This window comes from Rissa tridactyla, chromosome 1, assembly GCF_028500815.1.
Source record: "Rissa tridactyla isolate bRisTri1 chromosome 1, bRisTri1.patW.cur.20221130, whole genome shotgun sequence".
Lineage (NCBI taxonomy): Eukaryota > Metazoa > Chordata > Aves > Charadriiformes > Laridae > Rissa > Rissa tridactyla.
Genome location: NC_071466.1, coordinates 45660330 through 45685301, shown reverse-complemented (window position 1 = coordinate 45685301; position 24972 = coordinate 45660330). Strand labels below are relative to the sequence as shown.

At 38.2% G+C, this 24972-nt stretch overlaps 1 protein-coding gene across 2 annotated transcripts in view; it reads left to right on the top strand.

The window, feature by feature from the left end:
- The window catches only part of KLHL1 (kelch like family member 1), a 236761-nt gene that overhangs the window by 121229 nt on the left and 90560 nt on the right, over positions 1-24972 (top strand). For both annotated transcript variants that reach the window (XM_054215759.1, XM_054215750.1), the window contains one exon: positions 16636-16848. In XM_054215759.1, the coding sequence (XP_054071734.1) occupies positions 16636-16848 (213 nt within the window). The remainder of the gene's footprint in view (positions 1-16635; positions 16849-24972) is intronic.

Sequence of the window (24972 nt, the reverse complement as noted above, 5' to 3'; positions counted from 1 at the left end):
TTCTGATGATTGTTATTACTTTGTTAAGGTTTAGACAAAATCTGTGATAGAGTTGTAAAATTGCTAGGGGTGGTAAAAACTTTACATTCATTAGGATTTGATTATAATTTTCAAAAGGTATATTCTAAGAAGTTATTCAGAATTACACCTAGTTGTTTTCCTATTTGCTGTAAAACAGAAATTTATTGTCATGACTTCCTCATAAAAGTTGGTATCACAATGTGCTTCCACAGATAGGATTTTGCAAGCAAGTTTTTAAATGCTTGTGTTTTCCTTATTACAAATTTCAAACATATCAGCGTAGATTAATGAATTCTGCAGAATAAATTCCCAAATTAACATCCACAGGTTGTTTTTTTGTTAGTTACATTGAATTTGAATAACATATGTTAAAACAATCTTAGTTCTTAACATTCTTAATCTGTCATATCCATCAGAGCCTGCTGAGATGTATTGCAACTGAGTTATTTATCATACAATTGGTAAAAACCTCTTCCATTATAGAAGTGATTGGACATATCTTGAATATATTTTGGAAATGCATTACTTAAATCAGTACCTCTTAAAGATTTTTGCAAAGTATATGCTGTAAAAAGTAAATACATGAAAATATAGATAATTTGATTCTATTTCATTCAGGATGTTTGTAGAATCATAGAATGGTTTGGGTTGGAAAGGACCTTAAAGACCATCTAGTTCCAATCCCCCCGCCATGGGCAAGGACACCTTCCACTTGACCAGGTTACTCAAAGCCCCATTTAACCTGGCCTTGTGAATGTGCTCCTGTCTGTCTATAGAGGGCCTCATGCACTCGGTCTTCCTGGTTGCGTGGCCTGTAGCAGACCCACACTGTAATGTCACCTGTCCCTGCCCTCCCTTTAATCCTGACCCATAAACTCTTGGTCTGCTCCTCCGTCCATCCCCAGGTAGAACTCCATGCACTCCACTGGTCATTGACATAAGGGGGGACACCCCCTCCTTCTCCTCTGCCGGTCCTTTCTGAAAAGCCTGTGTCCTTCCACTGCAACGCTCCAGTCATAGGAGCCATCTCACCATGTCTCCGTGATGCCAGTAAGATCATAGCCCTGCAGGCGTGTGCACATCTCTAACTCCTTTTCTTTATTCTCCATGCTACACATTTGCATAGAGGCATTTACGTTGGGCCCCCGATGGAACTGACTTACGGGCTGGAGTGTCTGTAATTCCTTTGTGCTGCCAGGTGCTCTCCTGCTGACCTGTGATCGTTATTTCTGTACAATGGAGTAGAAATGCAGAATGGTATCTATGGCTGTCTGGTTTTATGTTTAATTAAAATTGAGAAGGGACAAGAGCAGCCAGAGTTTATCATCAGCTTCAGCTTTTCAGTAAAATTGAATGTTAGCTGAAGATTTGCTTATCTTAAATAAGGTTGTATTTATTATGTACTATCTTTCCTAGTAAGAAGAAAAAAATTGTGCTTGGCAGAAAGTGACAGGTATGAAATATCAAAATTTTTTATTCTTACTCCTTATCCTTGCCTTATTTTTGCTCCTATTTCTGCTCTTACTCTTACTGTATTTCCTTTGTAAATGAAGCAGTGTGCAGAAAGAATCAAGATAGGGTATGTTGCAATGCATGTTTTGTCCAAGCCTGAGCTTTGTGTCCTGGCTCAGGGAGGTTTTTTCTTGGTGTTCACAGGATAAAAATATGCAGTTAGGTTATACTATGTGTTTATCCTGTTTTCCTGTGCTGAGACAAATTAGCAAATTTAAGTGGAAAAGCAAATACCCCAAAGTTATTTGGAGGAGGGATTAGACTGCAATGCAAAGATGGGGAAGCACAGAACTGAAAGCCATATAGCATGAGTGCACCATATTTATTTCATTGAATGGATGCAGTTTAGTCCACTTATTACCCTGTTATCCATTGTTTATGCCACCATTTTCTGTTCATACAGAATTAAAGCAATTAAACCTTTTTTGGTATTTTTTTTTTCTTTTTCTCCTGACTTTGTAAAGTTGGAATGATGATTAGGAACTCCTCCTAAGAAACTGTATACTAAAGACCTAGTATTAGGTAGGGTTCTAAATCCAATTAAGATAACTGATTTTACGATTTGAAAATTTTAATATCCCATCAGTTGTCTTGTTTGAGTAGTCAGTCCAATATCTATGGCAAAAATGTTGATGCACAGAAATACGTTAAAATCAGCTTCAGTGGGAGTGTACTGAATAATTTCTTGTTCATGAACACTTAGAATATTTTCTTGGGAGCTGATGAAATGGATTCTCTCACAGTGAGGCTTAATTTATGCCCTAAAATTTCTCAGATAGGTATTCAAATTATTTAACTGTCTGAAACATAGACATCCTACTGCTTTACCACGTATTTTGTGATGATTTTGTGGCTTCCCTTCCAGAGAGGATTTGTACTCCATAATCTGAGTGTCTTCACTGCAGAAAGGAGGTGGGATTAAAAAAATGTCACTAGAAGCTGTGTTTCCTTTGGGCAGGTTCATAGTAGCATCCTCTTTACCGTACAGGATTTTGGCTTGCTGCTTAGTGACTGACTTTGCTCATGCACTAAGTAGGGAGCCTTAGCAACCAGTTTGGCTTTTGCATTCTATTCTTCTCAAAAACATTAAAAATAAAAATCTTGACAGATAATCTGTAAAACTGAAATGTGACAGATTTAATATGAATGGTCAAGGTAGATAAGGCAAGAGACAAAAATTTAAATGAGTTGTTTACTTTCATATTTGCTACCAAGGGTCTTAGGTCATAATTTATTTATTTATTTATTTATTTTTAAAGTCGCTAAATCAGAATAATTATCTCAAAATGATATGAATGCTGACAGATCTCTAAGACCATTTGGTACTGACCCAAGTATTCTGAAGGAAGTGTTAGCTGTGATATGTAACCTAACGTCTATGTTGTCGTTAGTAACAGAAAAATGGAAGCTGATAAATGTGACAGCAGCGAGCGTTAGCATATCAGGAGATTCAATCCTAAAAATTTAGCAAATCCCTGTGTTGTTTTAAATTCTTTGTCTTAAAGAATATTTATAACTTTGCTCTGCTTTAAAGTCATCTGTGTTAGGCAGCATAATTTCAGGTGTAAATCTCACCTAGTAGTGTTCTGTTTATTTCCAGAAGAAATTATCTGTTTATTTGTGTTGATAAATAAAAAAGACAAGAAAGAAATGAGAAGATTTTAGATGAGTGATACGTAGCTCAGAAATCTTTTTTTTTTTTTTTTTGTATTTTATAGGGGAGGTTTAATCATGTAAAGAACCACTGATTTTGTACTAAATAGCTTGGGAAGTTGAATCTGGGTGCAGTTAGCTCAGATTGGTCTTTTAAAAAATACAGATGATTTTTTTAAGTGGTGGATTTTAAAAAGCGTAGAATGGTAATGAATTATGTGAGAACTTGAACACAAGCTAGTAAAAAAACAACCCCTAAAGAACCAACAGCAAGACAGCCTCCTCCCCTTCCCAATAAAGAACTGACGCTAAGGAATTACTGCATATTATAGTTAGTTGACAGCATGAGATTATTTGATGGTAACATGCAGTCTTGGAGAGAGTGAAACATAATGTCTGTTCCTTCCAAATTTGTAATTTCCAAAGCACCAATAAAACAAGAGTAACTGCCAGTTTAATCAATATTATGTGCAGGATGACAAATGTTTTACAATTTCACTTCAGTCTGAAATTTCTCTTTTGGGATTCACGGAGTAAGTTAATATATTTTCAGCATTCATTTAACATGTTTTTTAAGTGTTCTATCAAAGACAACCACTTAATGTGACATGTTTGCAGAAGCCTTGTATCTTGACAAACCACTTAAGATCTAAATAGAGTGGTTATTTTACATTATAATATATACCATTATTTTGTTGGGAGGAGTATGGAAATCACCATTGTTAATGATCAGACATCTCTGTGTGAATTATTCTATTTTCTGAAATACTGTGGAGTACAAAAAGTTTCTGTTATCTATGAGAGGAGTATGTGTGTCTATTTTAATTAACTCTGTACCATAACACTGTGTCTTTAGAATTAATCTGCATTTAATAAAGTGCTTGAAGGCTTTAAATGCTGTCAGAAAGAAATTACCATATGACTTACTTCAAACCTGCTTATGGAGTTGAAGCCTTTGTAAGTCCCCTTTACGTAGAGAGGTGGTTGTCTCTCAGAATCCTTTTTGTGTTCCAATGTTTTTCTAATTTGGAATATATTCTCTTCTTTTGTACTAATTAAGACTCTCAGGAATGCTGCAAATTATGCTGGATGTTAGTGGAAAGGTAGGTTAGGGTCCAACAATGAAAAACAAAGTGTGTGAGAGAATGATTCAGTCACATGATTCAGGCATTTCCTGAACTTTATATTTTCTGTGTGATGGGCTATTTGTTTTCTAGAATGCTCTTTGAAGGTATACACGTTTTCAATACAGTGATTTGCTGTAAATTAATCAGAGATGCTAAAGTGTTCATGTTTCTGCTGTATTTTCTAAAATAATTGGTTTCAGTTAAAATGACTACTGAAGTATGAACATAAACTACCATTTTTAAATCTTCCCCACCTCAAGCAAAACTGTAACTAAAACATTCTCCAGCAATAACATGTATCACATGTGACACAGAACACATATGCTTTGAGATAAGTAATGAAGACAGAAGAAACACTGTTGCAAATCTTTATAGTGTGGAAAGGAGAGTAATAGAACAAGGCATTTTTCCTCTATGATCATACAATTCCCCATGGTTCGTTAGATACATTTTCTTTTTAATGGCTACTTATTTTTAATTCAAGTTTGGAGTACAGGAATATGAGAAAAGATTTCACTCTAATGCTCTGACTGAGATTTCAATTGCCTTTTGGAATATTATCTTAATTACAGTATTTATTAATCATTTATGAAAGCTGAAACTTTTTTTATAGACGTGATCTTGCACATGCCTTCAGCATTTGCTTTGTGCTGTATTCCATCAAATTTCACAGGCTAAGTAGGGTCAGGATAGGTCAGTGAATGATTATGAGATTACCAGTGAATTTGTAGGTGCTACCACAAGAAACAGTGTTAATGATTAAGTATCTTGTTTTCACTCCTGAATATTACAACATGGTGTTACAGGACACAGAACTGTGAATGACTTGTAAAAGAAAGGCCATAACCACTCAACTCCTTTGAGTTGTTAAAGACTCAAGAGAATATTTTGAGATTTTTAAGTTTTCGTGCTAATGATCTCATTAATCAGAGAGAGAAATTCATAATAAGAACCGGTATGTATGAGTGGAAGACAGACAAGTTCAAATGGGAAATTAGACACACATTTTAACGTTGAGGATGATTACTTATGAAAGCTACTGCAAAAGCGGCAAATTATCCATCTCCAGATATCTATGAGATGATGCCTTTATAGGAAGCAATCTTCAGTGGATCAGATGTTATTAGATTCAACAGAAGGGTAACCATGTTAAAACAAAACTGAAAGAGATTCCAAGGCAGTTCCCTGCTGTCCAGGGAAACCACCTCATGCAATCCCTTTTGTAAACTGCATCCTAAGTTATTACACTGGTTCTAACAGGCCTGTTCCCTTGCCCACCCACTGGAAATCGGTTCTAGAGCTTGACAATTTAACAGGAAGAATTTTTTTTTTCTGATTTCCAGCTTTCTTTTAATCAGATTTGATTTAGGTGAGCTTCCTGTTAGGCTTGTTACTCTCCATTTCCCTTGTTTTCCTTTTCTATGCCTGTAATCAGAGTAAACAAGACAGGGAGTCCTTTAGGACATAATAAGGTGTGTTTACATTGACATAAATATTGAAAGGTTATACTTGTGTTTTTCTGCTTGCAAACTTGGTTTGCGATATGGTTCAAAGGCCAGATTACGCACCTCTGTGACTGAATACCAACATGCCCCCTAGCTGTGGATTCTGCATAGTGAGTGGAGTAAACTATGGCACAGTGGCTGAAATAATTCCTTATTGCTTTTAACAACCCACAGGCCTCGGCTCTAGCATACACCACAGTCATGCACAGCAAGTTACATTAAATCTTGAGACACACTTGTAACATTCACTGAACAATCCAACACCTAACAGTGCTGCTTCTAAGACTTCTCTAACACTAATTTTGTCTTTACTCATATTGCTTAAGATGCCATAAGCTGCAATTTCAACTCTTGGCTGCAGTCATGAGTGCTTCAACACGGTGTGCTACCAGGGCTAATTTGATCAATATGGGCTAGCACTTGCTGTACCTGCTACAGAATGTGTATGCGTGTATGTTCCCATCCTGAGGGAGTTTTAATCTATCCCTGGATAGAGTATTCCAGCAATGACCAGAAGATGTGTGGAGTGTTGATGGGGCTTTTAGTGGAAGACATCCCTCTTCCCTAAGCTGATTATTTTCCCCTGTTATTATGCTGCCCTTCATGATGTTGTAAGTGATGGTCCTTATGTCCTTCTGTCCTACAAAATGGTTCTGTTCCTCCTCCCTTGGGGTACCAGTTATGAAGTGGTTTATCTCCAGTGATTGCTCCAGTGGTTGCTTGAGCTTTTTTCATATAAGGAGAGACTGAGAGAGCTGTGACTCTTCAGCCTGGAGAAGAGAAAGCTCAAGGGGAATCTTGTCAATCTGTATAAATGCCTGATGGAAGGGACTGAAGATAAGGGTGGCAAACTCTTGTCAGTAGTGCCCAGTGATGGGACAAGAGGGAATGAACACAAACCCATGAAATTCTCTCAGAACATGAGAAAACACTTTTTTACTGTGAGGGTAGTCAAACAGTAGAATACACTGTGAAGAGAGGTTGTGGAGTGACCTTCTGTGGAGATATACAAAACCTAACTAGACATGGTCTTAGACAACCTGCCGTATCCGACCCTGCTTGAACAAGGGCATTGGAGTAGGTGATCTCAAGAGCTCCTTTCCAATCTAAATGATTCTGTGATTCTGTGACCTACACATTAGGGAGGCCACTGTAGCCAGACTGTAAATTGGATGATAGTGCTGGATTGAGACAGAAAATTTGTCCCAAAGCATAATTACAGGAGTGGGGTAGGGAAGAAAGAAAAGTCATGCTAGGAGAGTAAAAAAATGAGAGTGCCATGATGACTACTTCCCTGTAGTGTTACAATATAAGCACAGAAAATTGTCATTCTGTTATCCAGGTGAGAAGGGTTGCATTCCTGCTGTGCAAGCAGCACAATTTAAAAAGTTGGACAGCTTGTATTTTCCATATTTGGGGAGTGCTAAAGGTACATCTTATACAAGTAAAAGCAAAACAAGACAGTCGCCAGAGTCAGTACAAGTGTGTATCCACACTGTACGGTACTAGAGCAATGTGACAGTTTGTACTGTGCATCTCTATTTTTGCCACTTTTAGCCTTTTGAGTCCAAAATACCACCTCTGGATGATTCATAGTGCTGAGCTCTTTTGTTATTTTCTTGAAATCATGCTGAGAACCCTTCCAATGACAAATATATCAATCTGTGCCAATTCAAGTCAGGGAACACAAACATTCCAGTTTTTTAGGTCCCCAAATTGTGCTCCCTGTTTCTGTTAACTTTATTTTGGGAGCATAAACTAACATGAAAAAAGATCAAAAAAAAGGGAAAAAAATAACAGAAACGGAATAATAAATAATAAGAGAACTGGTTTACAGGCTACTAGAGTTCTGTTTTTCGCAGCTACCATGCTAGGAAGAGCATATTATGCATGCAATGGGACTTCGCACCCAGAAGTTCCAGGGTTTATGGGATACAGGATGTTCCAGAATAGTGTTGGAAGACTATTTCAGTCAGGGAGAGCAAGATGTGTAGATGTCCATTTAGCAAGTTTTGTCTGTTTTGTGGACAGGTTTAGGCTTCTTGGATCTTCTTGGATGTGAAGAAGAATATGTGCAGCATGTGTGAGCTGAGATCCTGCAGCAAAACAGGAAACAAACATTAACCATTCTGACACAGTTAAGGAAACATGCAAGGTTAAGGCCCTCTAGCTTAAAAGTTTTAGACAGTTTATTGTGATGAACTGGCATATCAGGAAACATCTATGATCAACTGGTTATAAACTACATTTAGATTGTGAAATCACAGAATGCTGAATGATATTGATGATGAATTAGACTATGATCTGGCTAATTCTGCAGAGTAATATCCTAAAAGCCAAAAATTTGGAAAAAAAATTAAAAATTAAAAGTTGCAAGTAAAAAAGGAAATATTTAGATTGTGGTAGTATAATTTTGTCATCTAGAAGTCTCTATTAGGATTTCCTTTTATGCTGTGTAAGCTGGTATGCATAGTCACAGTCTCTTCTATCCTCAACTTGCTGCCTGCTCCCCAAAAAGCAGCATCTGCTGATATCTCTTCCCACTGACCAAGGTCAGAGGAGCATACACCTACACAAACTCTTTCCACCAGCTGCCTATCCTTTGAACACCCTAGCCTTTATATCCCTTTTGTAATGGTGACATCAGGCTGGCATCTGGTACTGGAAGAAACATGTAGGTCTTTGCACTACATAGGACAGATGGAGCTCACTCTCAAATAAAATCTGGGATTTGGCTGGAGAACCAGACCATAAGAATATTAATAAGGGCTGTCCCTTTGTCTAACAGGAGTTCAGGAATTTGAAAAGCCCATTCTCCTTAGCAAAGAAGACATATGATAGGACAGTTTAGGAAAGGGGTTGTATGATAGATAGAGATAGAGAAAACTGGGTGTACAAAGCAAGAGGACTGAATTCCATGTAGCACAGCAGCAATAGAATCATGGAATCATAGAATGTGTTGGGTTGGAAGGGACCTTTAAAGGCCATCTAGTCCAACCCCCCTGCACTAAGCAGGGACATTTTTAACTAGATCAAATTGCTCAGAACCTCATCAAGCCTGGCCTTGCATGTCTCCAGGGCTGGGGCCTCCACCACCTCTGGGGGCAACCTGTTCCAGTGTCTCACCAGCCTCATTGTAAAGAACTTCTTCCTAATGTCTAATCTAAACCTACCCTGCTCTAATTTAACACCATTGCCCCTTGTCCTATCGCTACATGCCCTTGCAAACAGCCCCTCCTCAGCTTTCTTGTAGGCCCCCTTCAGGTACTGGAAGGCCTCCCTGGAGCCTTCTCTTCTCCAGGCTGAACAACCCCACCTCTCTCAGCCTGTCTTCACAGGAGAGGTGCTCCAGCCCTCGGATCATCTTCGTGGCCCTCCTCTGGACCCGCTCCAATAGGTCGATGTCCTTCTTGTGCTGAGGGTTCCAGAGCTAGACACAGTACTCCAGACTAATTACTCCAATAATTCCAGACTTATATAGTTTGGGGCTTCACCAAAATCAAAATTGGTTTTCAGGTCTTTAGCACTTCAGAAAGCATACTATATGATTTAATATGGAAAGCCGATGCACTATTCATTTATGTAAATATTCTCGTGAAAAAATGGGTTATAAACTAAAAGCATTGTGGGCTTAAAATATTCATTGACACTAGTCATTTACTATTTAAGTGAAAGGATAGTGTATGGATACCTTTTTTTCAGCATTATTTTATGTGTTTCTCCTTTTCATACTGGAAAGTCCACAGCATCAAAATCAGTAAAACGTAAAAGTTCTTAAATAAGACCCCTACATCCAAAACCAAAAAAACCTGCTAAACATTTTACTGCTACAGCAACACTGATGTAACAGGTTCTAAACAGCACTCTCGGAACATGATGTTCTTTGTCAATGTATGAAATTATTTCATATTTTTTATAATACTGAAGATATTATTCTCAGATTCTTCCTCACTACTGATGCATGCTGATTTGTGAAATCAATGACATAAACATGAATGAGAACTAACTTTTGCAAGATAATTTGATTTCATGTGAAATAATGATCATTACAGGTCTTAATTTAAAAAAAAAAACCTCAAATTAATTTGTATTGATAACATCATTATAAGGATATATGTAGTAGAATTCATTTTTGTTACATTCCGTTTGCTAATAGTTGAATTTCATTAGAGCATTTATGTTCCTATGATGCACAATCTGCTAGACTCAGATACTCAGGTGCTTGCTTATCTACCTTTAAATACAGATAGGTTTTGTTTACATAACTCTACTGTGCTAGTACTTTGTGGTCATTTAATTCTAATCCTGTGTGCTGCTGAAAAGGTTTAAAAGTGAAACAGCTCTGCCATGGAAATGCTATGACCCCACAGCAATGGTTATTGCACGATCATTTTGGGAAAGCGGAAGGGCAACCAAGTGAGACATAGCTTTCTCCAAGTAGGTTCAAAGACTTTCATACTTTCTGCTGTAAGTTACCTTTTCTAATTTAAAAGCAAAACCCCACTACTCTACTTAATTAAAACACTACAATTCTTGCTGAAGGGAAAGGCTAAGTGAATGACCCATGCAGGAGAGGCATTAGTCACAGCCCAGCTGATCTTATGAAACTTATGAGATAGTGAAGACCAGATCTGCAAAGCTTCTTAAGTATCAGAGTCAAAAGTTACAGGTCCTGAAAACTCATAGACCTCTGTCACATAACCCTGGACATGCTTAAACGCTGAGTACCCTTATTCTTGAAATCATGGTTTCTCAGCCCGTGAGGACCTAAGCATTCCTGAAAGCACTTCGCTAGACCAAAACTGACTAACTCAGTTCCTATCTTGAACCTTAATTTCAGGAGAATTTAAAATTTATTTCATTTATGTAGAAAATTTTAACCAGTAGATAGCAGACATCTTTTGTATCCTGTTCCCTAAAGTGAAAAAATGAAGAACAATTATATTTTAAAAGAAAGGCAGATTTATTCCACAATAAGCGTATAATAAATTATTTCTTGTATGATAAAAAAGAAAGCCTACAGAGGGTGGAAGCAAGTAAGGGGAGGAATACAGAGAAATTGTTTGAGCAGCAAGGGATCAGGTTAGGAGAGCTGAAGGCCAGATAGAGTTAAATCTGGCCAGGGACATGAAGGGGAACAAGGAAAGCTTCTGCAGGTATGGCAGTGATAAAAAGGAGACTAGAGAAAGTGTGGTCACTCTCAGGAAGGAAATGGGAGACCTGGTTATCTGGGATATGGACAAGGCTGAGGTACTCAATGACATTTTTGCCTCAGTCTTCAGCAGCAAGTGCACTAGCCACACTGTCCAAGTTGCAGAAGGCAAAGGCAGGGACTGGGAGAATGAGGTACGACCCACTGTAGGAGAAGACCAGGTTCGAGACCATCTGAGGAACCTGAAGGTGCACAAGTCCATGGTACCTGATAAGATACATTTGTGGGTCCTGAAGGAACTGGCAGATGAAGCTGCCAAGCCACTATCCATCATATTTGAGAAGTCATAGCAGTTCGGTAAAGTTTCCACTGACTGGAAAAGGGTAAGCATAACCCCCATTATTAAAAAGGAAAAAAAGGAAGACCTGGGGAACTACAGGCCGGTCAGTCTCACCTCTGTTCCTGGAGATATCACGTAGCAGATCCACCTAGAAAATATGCTAAGGCACATAGAAAATAGAGAGGTTATTGGTAATGGCCAACACGGCTCCACTAAAAGCAAATCGTGCCTGACAAATTTGGTGGCCTTCTTTGATAGGGTTACAGCATTGGTGAATAAGGGAAGAGCAACTGACATCATATACCTAGACTTGTGCAAAGCATTTGACACTGTCCCACACAACATCCTTGTCTGTAAATTGGAGAGACATGGATTTGATGGATGGATAAGGAATTGGCTGGGTGGTTGCCCTCAAAGAGTTGTGGTCAATGGCTCGATGTCCAAGTGGCAATCAGTGACATTCCTCAAGGGTCAGTACTGGGACCAGTGCCGATTAACATCTTTGTGGGCAACATGGACATAGAGGGATTGAGTGCACCCTCAGCAAGTTTGCTGATGACACAAGCTGTGTGGTGTGGTCAACACACTGGAGGGGAGGGATGGCATCCAGAGGAACCTGGACAGGCTTGAGAGGTGGGCCCGTGGAAATCACATGAAGTTCAACAATGCCAAGTGCAGCGTCCTGCACCTGAGTTGGGGCAATCCCAAACTCAAATACAGGCTGGGTGGAGAATGGAATGAGAGCAGCCGTGAGGAGAAGGACTTGGGGGTGTTGGTGGATTAGAAACTCAACATGATGCAGCAATGTGTGCTTGCTGTCCAGAAAGCCAACCATATCCTGGACTGCATCAAAAGAAGCGTGGCCAGCAGGTCGAAGGACATGATTCTTCCCATCTAGTCCACTCTTGTGAGACCCCACCTGAAGTACGGTGTCCAGCTCTGAAGCCCCCAGCATAAGAAGGACATGGACCTGCTGGATTGAGTCCAGAGGAGGACCACGAAGATGATCAGAGGGCTGGAGCACCTCTTCTGAGGCTGAACGAGTTGGGGTTGTTCAGTCTGGAGACCTTATAGCAGCCTTCCAGTACCTCAAGTAGGCCTACAGGAGAGATGAGTGGGACTATTTATCAGGGAGTGTAGTGATAGGACAAAAGGTAACGATTTTCAACTGAAAGAGGATAGATTTAGATTAGATATTAGGAAGAAATTCTTTACTGTGAGGATGGAGAGACACTGGAACAGGTTGCCTGGAGAAGTTGTAGACACCCCATCCCTGGAAGTGTTCAAGGACAGATTGTATGGGGCTTTGAGTAACCTGGTCTAGTGGGAGGTGTCCCTGCACATGGCAGTGGAGTTGGAACGAGATGGTCTTTAAGGTCCATTCCAATCCAAACCATTCTATGATTCTGTGATAAAACAGCAAGCCTTTGAAATACGCTTTACTGCTCCAAATGAAATGAATCTCAAGAAATTAAAATGTGATCTAGGAATTTCTAAACTCTCAATAGTCAAATTTGGAAATGCTAAATAATTGAAGGAGAAAGTTTTTATGTCTGAAGATCAAGAACGTGGATTTTATTGCTGTTTTATGTATATAAAATATATAAAAATATGCCATTTAAATGGGTGTATATATACAGGAGTTACAGTTATATAAAGAGTTTTCATTAAATAGCATTTTCTACAATACTCATCCCTGAGTAAAATGAAACTAATGTAAGTCCGTATGTTTATAATAACAGGTTTGAGCTCGTATATTTTGTCTGAAAACCTACATTCACTCAGTAGTAAATCAGGACAGAGGCTAAATCAGGACAGAGGATAAGTTCTCCTTAAGTTTATATCCAAATGAAAAGACAATTAAAAATTTTAAAAAATCTTAATCAAACCTAAAATTATTATTCTGAATTTAGACCCCCTGCTCTGCATGTTATTCAAAATTAATTAAGTTCTGTGAGTTCATAAAACGCATTCCACCATCGCAATGTTCTCAATAACATTAGGTCTTTGGATTAATTTTCTATTGCAAAGTTTGATGCTAGTTCCTATTAAGAAGCAGAATTATTTTATTTTTTTTCATAATGGGATTTAATGTCATTTTAACCAACTTTAATTAAACTTTGGCTTATAAATCATTTTATTGAGAAGCGCAATGAAATTTTCTGAGATTTATGGCTTTTTAATTAAAATGAATTAAGCCGACTTGTAGTTAAGTGCCTGCAAACTGCTTCCCTTACATTTCTAAGCTGTTGTATAGCTTTTAAACTTTATCAGGAGTCAATGGAATAAAACCTTAGGCCATAAAAATCTATTTTCTTAATGTACCTATTGGCAGCTAATAAAGCTATTTAAACAAAGAACTGAGTCATGTTTTGATCTACTTATCGGTTACGTAAAGATAACTTAACAGTATGGTTAATACAGACCAAGGCCATATATGTACCTTGGATTGTCTGTTGTGTCAGCATCCCATTTTGGATCTGTTGTGGTTTAGGCCAGATTGGCCAATGACAAGATGTCGGATACTCTCACTCCAAGGAGAGGAGGAAGAGGGATAAAGAAATCTATGAGTTTAGAAGGAACTAAACAACTTTAATGAAATATTAATAATAAAATAAAAAGAAAATAATGAAATAAATACAATATATACAAAACCGTACCAAGTTCCCAGGATGATGTCACTGTCAGGCACTGGGGAAGTCCCAGATTGGACTCAGTGGTGGATGAGAACTGGATTCCGGATCTGGAGTCAGGAATGCACAGTATTGGGATCAAAGGCAGATGAACAGACAGGGTCCTCCTTGGCCATTCAGCCATTGAAGAAAGAGGGTTGACTCCTTTGATCTCTCAGCTTTTATACTGAGCATGAGGCAGATGGGGTGGATTACCCTGTTGGTCAGTTTTGAGTCACCTATCCTGTCTGCTCCTCCTGTAGGTGGGACCCCTCTATGTTTTTTTTTCTCTGACCCTCCAATGGGGCAAATAATGAAGTGAGGTGACCTTGGTTGTTATAGCAATAAGTATAAACAAGATCCTCTTTGCATACCGTTCCTTGGCATTAACTATAAACATAGGTCTTATTATTCTGAGAATGAACCGTTTTCAGAGTGATAACAGAGTTAGAAGAGGCTTAGCTAAGAAGTAAAATTACTGAACAGAAAGTTGGTTCTGTTCTACCTCAAACTAGGACAGGGTGTATATGTAGAGTTTAAAAGTTAAAAGTAAAAGTATTAACATTCATAATGTGAATATTTTATGGACTGCATCCAGCTCTGCGGCCCTCAGCATAAGAAGGACATGGACCTGTTGGAGAGAGTCCACAGGAGGGCCATGAAGATGATCAGAGGGCTGGAGCACCTCTCCTGTGAGGACAGGCTGAGAGAGTTAGGGTTGTTCAACCTGGAGAAGAGAAGACTCCGGTGAGACGTTATAGCAGCCTTGCAGTATTTAAAGGGGGCCTACAGGAAAGATGGGGAGGGACTCTAGTGATAGGACGAGAGGTAATGGTTTTAAACTGAAAGAGGGTAGATTTAGATTGGATATTTGGAAGAAATTCTTTACTGACAAGGTGGTGAGGTGCTGGAACGTGTTGCCCAGAGAAGCTGTGGATGACCCATCCCTCAAAGTGTTCAAGGACAGGTTGGATGGGGCTTTGAGCAGCCTGGTCTAGTGGGAGGTGTCCCTGCCCATGGCAGGGGGGTTGGAATTAAATGATCTTCCAACTTTATCCGTTGTATGATTCTATGATTCATAATAATAAGCATCACTTTCAGCTTTAGCTAATTTATTCTATTTGCACGTATGTATTTGATGGGTAATTACATTACACATTTCAATGAACTTCTGTCTGTCATGATTTTGTCCCTCCTATGTCTGCCTTGTTCATCTCTCCTACCTTACATAAAATTCTATGCAGTTAGTTTTTAACAGATTCTTTTAATCAGTAACTTTCAAAAAATACGATGTTGGGGAATTAAAATAATAATATCTTTGTGCTGCATGGAGCTGGGGGAGGAAAACATGTGAGTTATTACTCATTATATATGAGCATAACTCTGATGTTTTAAGTCTTCCACCATTTTTTCCTGTATCAGTTATATTGTCTCAGTAATACTGTGTTCCCTTCAGATCTTGATGAGCATTTAGTCTTTCCCCTTACCCAGACTCAAACAAACAATTACAGACAGCATTAATTTGAATTTTGATACACTAAGAATTGAACTGAGTGGGTGTAGCAGTGGAATTATCCACTTCCTTCAATTTTTATGTTCTTACACTTAAGTCCTTGACTAATGTTTTGTCATTCTTTCCGTGCTTCTCATCTTACTCTCACGAAGTCTATCCAAAATATCATTATTATCTTTTATGTATCAGATATTTTAACTTCTCCCTCCAACAGTTTTTACGTTTTTTAGTGTCAAAAATTAGATTTTTTCCAGGAGGAGGGTCTTCTGCCTCCCGTCTATACCTACTTCATTTTCTTCTTACAGTTGTCTATGAATCAAGAATATAAGAACACATTTGCAATTTCTCTAGAGAGATCAAGCACCCTAAAAGAAATATTTGGAGAAAGATATCCTGCAAAACAGTGCTTCTGTTGTGTCTTGTTAATGTAGGATAGGTAGTTCGGAGAGCGGTTAAGTCAGTTCTTAGCAGTTAGTCAACTAAATGAAACATTTTTCTTCAGTTTATATAGTTTATATGTTTTTATATAGCTCATATAGATTTTGTTTAGTTTTTATAATGATCCCTATATATATTATAAATTTCAATACTGTGAGATTTTAATTGCTGTGTACATTTTGCATATTAGCTAGATATTAACAATCTGTTCTAAACAAGTTCAAGAAATAACGCTAAGTTCATGGTGTTGATCTTCCTTTCAGCCTTTTCATATGTATGGACAGCCATTATCTGTATATTGATAATTAACTGTATATGACTGACAAGTTATTTAAGAAAGGATCGAATAGTGAAAAAATACAGGAAAATGTAGTATGTGCATATGAATATTTACAATGTTTGGAATGTGCTCAATTACAACTGAGTTTATAAAAATTTCAAACATTACGCAGACCTGCCCTAGCCTTTACTAATTCTGTCAATTTTTAATTACAATAATCTTCATATTGTTTTCTGAATATATTCGTATGTGAATTGCAGCTATAACTGTTTAGTTTTAGTTATCTTTGGTTTGTTTTTCTCATGAGCTGTAAGAGGGCTGGGTATGGCAGATATTGACTAATCCTATGGGTTTATTAGCTTTAACAGCTGCTTTTATTTTCTTCCAGTATTACTGAATCTGAAATGCTTTCTTCTTCTCAGGAGAATATAATGGAAGTTATAAGAAATCAAGAATTTTTACTTCTACCGGCTGAAGAACTCCATAAACTTCTTGCCAGTGATGATGTGAATGTTCCTGATGAAGAGACTATTTTCCATGCCTTAATGATGTGGGTGAAGTATGATATGCAGAGGCGATGCAGTGACTTAAGTATGCTACTTGCTTATATCAGATTACCACTGCTTCCACCGCAGGTATTTTTAAAATTATTATTTTATTTGTAATGCTACTACTACTACTAATAATGTCACTGTTACTGTGAAAACTCTCATCAGTTTATAATCTGCAACTGCTGAATACTCTGGGTGCTAAAAAGCAAAACTGTTCAGAATTAGAAAAAATCAATGGCAGCCCTTCATCCAGAGTGACCTCAATAAGCTTGAGGATTGGGTAAACAGATACCCAAGAAGTGCAGAGTTGTGAAACTGAAAAGGAGTAACCGCAGATATCATAACATGTCCTTAGGGACAAGCACAATAGTAAATATTCTCAGAAAAAACCCTGGGGTTCATGACAGAGCCAAGAGCATGAATGAGGAAAACTGCATATTGGTCTACATAAGGAAAAATTCTGTCAGCAGGCCACGTGAAGTTATTATTCCCATAATACCTGGTGCTGCTAAGGCTAATTGGAAGCAATCTTCCAATTTTGCGCTCCACAATTCAAAAGGCATAGGTAGAAATTGGAGAAGGTCCAGTGATGGGCTACCAAGATGGTGTATCAGCTAGGAGAGAAGAGACTGAGAAAGTGGACTTATTTAGTCTGGTGAAGAGGATGCTAAATGATGACCTAATAGCAACCTAAGATTTCTTAAAGGGAAGACCATGGAACCAAATTCTTCCTGGGAGCACCACAAAATGTAAGAAGGGGCAAGCACCGCAAGGTGTAGCACGGGCAGTTCAGGTTGGACATTGGCAGGGGTGGTGAGGGGAAACGCTTGGAAAGCAGTGAACAACTTCAGCAAGTTTTTCAGAGGCTAAGTAATCTTCTTCATTGAAGGTTTTCCTGAATTAGGTAGACCAGGTGATCACCAAATCCAGTGTTGGCATTAGCCCTGATTTGAGTGAGAGACTGAACTAGTTGACCGCTGGAGGTCCTTTGAAGCTGGCTTCCTATGAATGCTTCTATGATTCTGTGATTCAGGCTTCAGTTCCACCTTTTTTCCAGAGAAGTAAATAGTAATTTTCTTCTGTTTAGTACCTCCAGATAATAATGCTTCTTTCAGCTAGCGTACTGGGTCTGGCTGGGGTGGAGTTAACTTTCTTCATGACAGCCTGTATGATGCTGTGCTTTGGACTTGTGACTAAAACAGTGTTGGTGACACATAGATGTTTTGGCTATTGCTCAGCAGTGCTTACACAGCATCAAGGCTTCCCCTCTTCCCTATTCAAAAGCCAGTAGGTCGGCAGTGGGCAAGAGGTTGGGAGGAGACACAGCTGACCCCAGCTGACTAAAGGTATATTCCATACTGTATGACTGTGCTAAGCAATAAAAAGATCAGGAAAAAGAGGAGGAAGTGGGAGGACAATTGTGGTTTTGGTTATAGTTTGTCTTCCCAAGCAACTGTTATATGTACTGAGGCCCTGTTTACCAGGACATGGCTGGACATCTGTCTGACAATGGAATTAGTGAATTCATTCCTCTTTTTGCTTTGCTTGTGCACGCAGCTTTTTTTCCCCCTATTAAACTGCCTTTATCTCGATCCATGAATCTTCTCACCTTCTTTTTATTTTATCCCCATCCCACAGGAGAGGGGAGTGAGTGAGAGGCAGGTTGGATGTTCGGCTGCTGGCCAGGGTCAACCCATCACAGTCCTTTTTGCCACCCAACGCTGGGCACCAAAAAGGACTGTTTATGGGGAAGGTCACAACACTGAGAATTGGGCAGTGATGAGTAAGGTCACAATCAGCTTCCACTTCAGTCTTTTTTTTTTTTTTGATGGTAAGTTTTAGATAATTCCATAATTGTACTAGCAATAATATTAGATGATATCAACAACTACAGGAGTTTCAACATAGGAAGCCAGAAACAGTGTTCTCACATATCTAAATCTCTTCATGTTCATTTGAGCATATTTACTGTTCCTTAAGGAATCCTCAAATCCTGAGCTGAGGGTCCAATGAATAAACAAGGGAGTCACTGATACAGCAAAAGATATCGTTAAGCTATTTGTTCTCTGTCTGAGTCTGCAAATTTATTTCCTTCAAACCATGAAAGAAAAGAGACAAAAATTATATGACAATGGCAAATACTTTTGGTTTTGAATTCCAGTTGCTATTCTGGATATTAACCTTCCAGAGTGACTCTGGCCTAAATCCAAGTTCGAATCTCCTTAAAAAAATCAAGTAAATACCAATACTGGAATCCTCATACGACATCCTGAGGTTCCTTCATATTGGGTGTATGACACTGCAAACTAAAAAGAAAAACAGGGAGAGATCTCAAACACGAGATCTTGGACACCCTTATTGCTCAGTTGTTAACTCAGTCCCCGGCTCTGGTTTGAACCACTCCAGTTAGCTCTCTGACAGACAAATATGCTGTAGGGGATTGTAGCACTAATCCGACTGGTGCTACTCAGTGGTTTCTTGCCACGTTTTCTTTAACAGTATAAGCGTAGCATATGATTCTCTGACATGCTTAAGTAGTTATGCTGTTTAAGCTAATATTTTGAAGAATATGGGTAGAAAGATGAGGTAGACTAAGAGTGGCAGCCCACTACATGACCAGATACTGGTATTGTAATGTCTATGATGTACAAAGAATATACCTACTCTGAAATGGATCAAGAAAAGAATGCTAGGAAGGAGATGATTAAAACAAGAACTATCATAAATCATGATGCTAAGATTTACAGGCACATTGTGTCATACTGAGATCTCAGAGGGTTGGGTGTTGGTTTTTTTTTTTTGTTTTACTTCCCAAAATAAAATGTGATACAAAGGGAAGAGTAAAATATGACAAAGTTAAAAGTCCTGATGGGATGTAGGGCCCTGATGGGGTGCATCCTCAAGTGCCGAGGGAGCTGGCAGATGTTATTGCGAAGCCACTCTCCATTATCTTTGAAAGGTCATGGAGAACAAGAGAAGTGTCTGAGGACTGGAGAAAAGCTAATGTCATGCCAGAGTTCAAAAAGGGCAAGAAGGAGGACCCAGGAAACTACAGACTGGTCAGCCTCACCTCTGTCCCTGGAAAGTTGATAGAACGGCTGGTTCTGGATGTCATCTCTCAGCATGTAGAAGAAAAAAAGGTCATCAGGAGTGGTCAGCATAGAATCACCAAGGGGAAATCGTGCTTCACCAATCTGACAGCTCTGATGATAGCCTTCTAAGATGGAATGACTGGCTGAGTGGATGAGGGGAGAGCAGTGGTCATTGCCTACCTTGAATTCAGCAGGGCTTTTGACACCGTCTCCCATAACATCTTCATAGGTAAACTTAGGAAGTGTGGGTTAGATAAGCAGACAGTGAAGTGGTTTGGGGACTGGCTGAATGACAAAGCCATTTCCATGAGGAGAGACTTCTTTACTTTGAAGGTGACAGAGCACTGGAACAGGCTGCCCAGAGAGGCTGTGGAGTCTCCTTCTCTGGTGATATTCAAAACCCACCTGGGTGCGTTCCTGTCCAGCCTGCTCTAAGTGAACCTGCTTTGACGGGGGAGTTGGACTAGATGATCTCCAAAGGTCCGTTCAACCCCTACAATTCTGTGATTCTGTGATTCTGTTTCTTTCTCAGAAATGTGAGCTGTTTATTTTTCAACATGTATGCCAGTTCAGAAGCTAGCACCCAATACTGTACATTACTGCAGTCTTTAAAGTGTTTTCTTTAAATCTGCCAAGCACTTAGAAAAGGTAACTTAAACCGTTCACACACCAGCCTCACCTCTAGCTCTTATTGTGCAGAAAGAGATCATGCAGGCTTTGTTGGTTACTGGTCTCTGCCCTAGTTCTTAGTAATAGTTTTCTTTATAATTAACTTGTGCAAGTTCTACCACTACAGAGTTAAATGAAGCTGTTGACATAAGTCAGACAAAAGGAATACAACTTTTTTTTCCTGTGAATTGTTGAAGATGGTGAAAAATAGATGCAAGATTAAAAAGATTACTTTCCTTTACAATAGCCGTATGTAAAATATCAGGTAATGTATGTGTGTGTGTATGGTATGTAACGGTCTCATTCTTATCTAGACTCCCTTTCCCATGAAAGGTTGGACCAGATCTTTCAAAATCACTTCCAACCTGTGCTGTTCTATGATTCTATGGTATATAAAATACCACCTGAAATAATGTAGAGCCAAGATTTCAAACTACTTTTATGTTCGGAAGCTTCTAATCCTGCTACAAATTCTCAATGTATGGCTTATAAATTTAGCTCCATTCCTCCAATCAATAGGGATTTTACTTCATCCAGGTATCACATACTTTGCTTACTTCTGCACTGCTAATTGCATGTAAACCCGTGATCCCAACATGACCAAGCTGAGTGTTGTACCTCTTTATTCATAGTGTTAAAGGCTGTATAGTTGAGTATCTATGTCCGTACTCCACAATACCTGCTTTGGACTTTCCTCTGTGTCTCTGTTGCCCTAACACATAAAGATACCCTGAGACACTGCCACCAGCACTAATGACCCATTTATGCAACTGAATTGTGTCCACTTTGTTATATGCCATCCCCATGAGAATATCCTGGATACCTTAAATTATCTTGAGGTATCACTATGTTTAGCAACCGAATTAAATCATAGATTTAATGCCTATTATAGATAAGCATCGGAAATGTAGACACGTATCACCTGTATCTCACATCATTCACACCTACCTATGAACTCCTAAAACAGTTGTGTTAACCTCAAACTTAATTCCATTGTGTATCTTTCAGAAAGTTTCTCATAAAACTTCTTTCTTCGGATTCAAGTTCAACTTTTAGAGAGAACACATTTCTTTCTGAAGGAAAAGAGGCAGGTGACCACAACAGTTTCAAACCTGTTTGTAAGGAGCTTCATGGCATATACTTCTGGCAATTCTCTGTATTTTTTGGTCAATTTAATCTGAAAATGAACCCTTAGGCACTGGTGCTTGTCTATAATTGAGTACTGCATCATATAAATGTTTGTTATAATGCTAAAAAAGTATTTAAAAATTATTTCCAAATTAAAATTAAGTTTCAACAGAAAATTATTGAGAGCTGGAGGAGAAAATTTACTTTTTATTACAAAAAGGTGAAATTATTCCTGCTACAGTTTATACTTAAGTGTAAATCAAATAAAACAGTCTGTCATTTTCATTACACTGAAAATTAACTGAAGAGCTCTCTGGAGAGAAGCCAGGTCAAAATTAAAACCTAATCATTGGACCTTTGAGAAAAAAAGATTTGGGTTCCTTACTTTTAAATTCACTTAAAAAGATGAAAAGATGAAGTCATAGATTGTAAACACTATTAACAGATTGGAAAGATTGTACTGAGATCCTCTTAAAATGAAGGCTTAAATTTATAGCCTGAGTTTTTACGATACCTCATTTCACTTTCAAGGTGCAGTAATTATATTAGCAGTGTAGTCAGACTTGAGTAATAGGATATCAAACAATGTAATTCAAAATTCAATAGAAGAATTCAGGAGAAGCCAATCTGTATTAACATATTAAAAAGAAAGTATCATGAAGCTGAAAATGAAATAATGGAACCTGCAATGTTGCCATAGAACTTTAGTTTAATTTTGCTCCTTTGTTTTGCCTGAAACCATCTGCTAAACTTAAACAGTTCACATTTCTTCATTCAAGTCAAACTAGAAAGATTGTTGGCTTGACCAATGTAAGAAATTATTTCACATTAGAATAGGTAAGATTTAGTTATGTCCTTTCAATAGGTGTTACAAATATTTTGTGTTGATCTGTACAGAAAAAGTTTTTAATTTATGTCATGCATCTGAAGAAAAACAGTATAGAAGAGTTTATATCACTGGATTCCTCTTATCTTTCTTTCCTCCTTTCCCGAAACAGAATGGTTTCTTCCATGCTTCACCCATTCCCTGACTCAAACTGTACCTGGAAACATTCAATGCAATTCAGCAGCATGTTTGACCCTCTGTCTAACCCTATTTTGATTACTAGTGATAATCACCTTTGCTAAGGTAAAAAGCTTGGTTTTGCTGGTTGTCTGTACACAGTGTAATGTATCTGTTGATGTTGAGGCTACAGTATGAGCCAAGAACCTGTGCAGCTTCTATTGGGCAAAACATTAATTTTATGGTGTTTCTTAAGAGTGTGAGGAGTTGCTAATGACAGTGCTGAAGGAATTTCCAAGCCCAAGTTAGGAGTTAAGACATTATACTAAGTGCCTCAAATAGCATGACTAGTAAAGAATGAGGATGCTATACTTAGGTTTTAATGTTTCTCTGCAAAGATGTGCATGATAAAAAAAGCACAAATATTTACTTGCAGAAATGGTTAAGTTAAAGATAACTTGTACTCCACTGGTGTTCCGTGTTTATGACAGGTTTTTTTATGTCCTGTGTTCTGATGTTCTTGCAGCTGCTTGTAATACTAGATCATTGGTTAACTATGAAAGCTAAAAAAAAGCATAGGGTAAAGGATAGATATTATTGCCTTTCTCTCTGCCACACTTTTAATAATATCACTTTCAGAGGCTTACAAATAACATCAGCAGGATAATGCATAGTCTTTGAGTATTAAATACACTGTGGCTCAGATCTGGTGAAACTAATATAGGCACATAAATTAGATATCTTGTCCAGGGACAGAAACAATCCAGTCCTTATAAAGTGAAGTACTTAAATACCCTGTAAGTCACTGGAGGGAAAGTGAACTGATCCACCTGGGTTCTGTTCTTATTTATGCAGAGATATTGTAGGGTACCTGTAGGAAATACTAAGCCTCTAAATCCCCTCAGAATGCACACGTAACTTCTGTCTGTACATCATTTTAAAAGTGTATGTGAATTTGCATATAATAATCATGTAGAAACCCTTTAAATCCCAGCTTGGATAATTGACGTTGTGAAGCAAACTTGTAAATTCCTTCCACAGCTCAGCTGGCATTTTGGCAGAGCTATTTCTCTGAACTACTAAAACACCAATTAACAAGGCAGTCATCAGGCTGAGGTTCATCAAGTTCTGACCTTTTCAATATATATTGGGCTAGATGAAACAATTGAAGGATCCTTTGCTACGTAAAAATGGAGGGTGTCACTGTATGTCAGCCAATCTCTAACTTTCTCCTTCAAAGCAGTGAGACTGATAATATGAAGTGAAAATGTAGAGTTCTCTAGCCATCTCTAGCATCACTAAAGAAGTGCAGCTGATATGAATTCACACCTGACTAGAGTTCTAGGTTTTGTAGAGTGGTTTTCACCTACTGGTCTGGGGTAAGGGCTAAGTATGTGTGTATATCCAGTCATCCTCCACAACATTTTGTGAATTCTATCAATCATTTCTAAATTAATGGGATACCACAAGTTTATAACTTGCATCTGAAAGGACTAAAGGTATGATTCAGTTTCTTATTCACCTATATGTGTAGGCTTCTCCACATCAGCTAGATTCCTGACCTCCCACTGTAGGCAATGAAGATCCAGTGCAGTTCCCAGCACATAGGAACAAACCTGTGTGCTTTTGAGATTTGAGATGATTTGAGGAGTGTCATGGGTTATCATGCTGCCTGGCTCCCAGCAGATTTTCTGGACGCCTTCCCTCATAAATCCAGTGCCATATTTACTGTCCCTCTGTGGATTCTTAGACACCATGTGGAATCTCAAATGGTGCTAAATGCTTGGGTTTATGCAAATGAAATAAGAAAGCAATTGATTGGAATGTGAACTTGTATCAGAATAATATAAATTTGGGAATGTGAGGAAGTTTGACAATATTTTAATGTCAATGTAACAAAAATGTAATTTTTATGTAACTTCAAGTAAATAAAAATACACTAATTAAATCAAGAACTAATAACTTCTTAGTCCATAAAAAAGGAGGTTTCAGGCAAGCTTCTAGGATGATCTCCATATTATTCTATTAGCTTATCAACGTAGGAGAAATTTGGTCCTGAAATTTCACTTGTCTTTGAAATGGCAATTAGTTGATTATAGTCACTACAGGCAGAATATGCTCATATTTCTCTACTTTTCTTATACAGATCGTGCAGTAAAGCTAACTTTTTCTTTTTTTATAACAATTTGACTGGTTGAGGAGGTATCTTGTCAGCTGATATTTTTTCTGAAGAAAGATGTTATAGTTCAATGCAGTGTGCAGGTACGATCCAAAGGGATCTTTTTTTTGTCTTTTAGCTAATTCGAAAATTGTCCA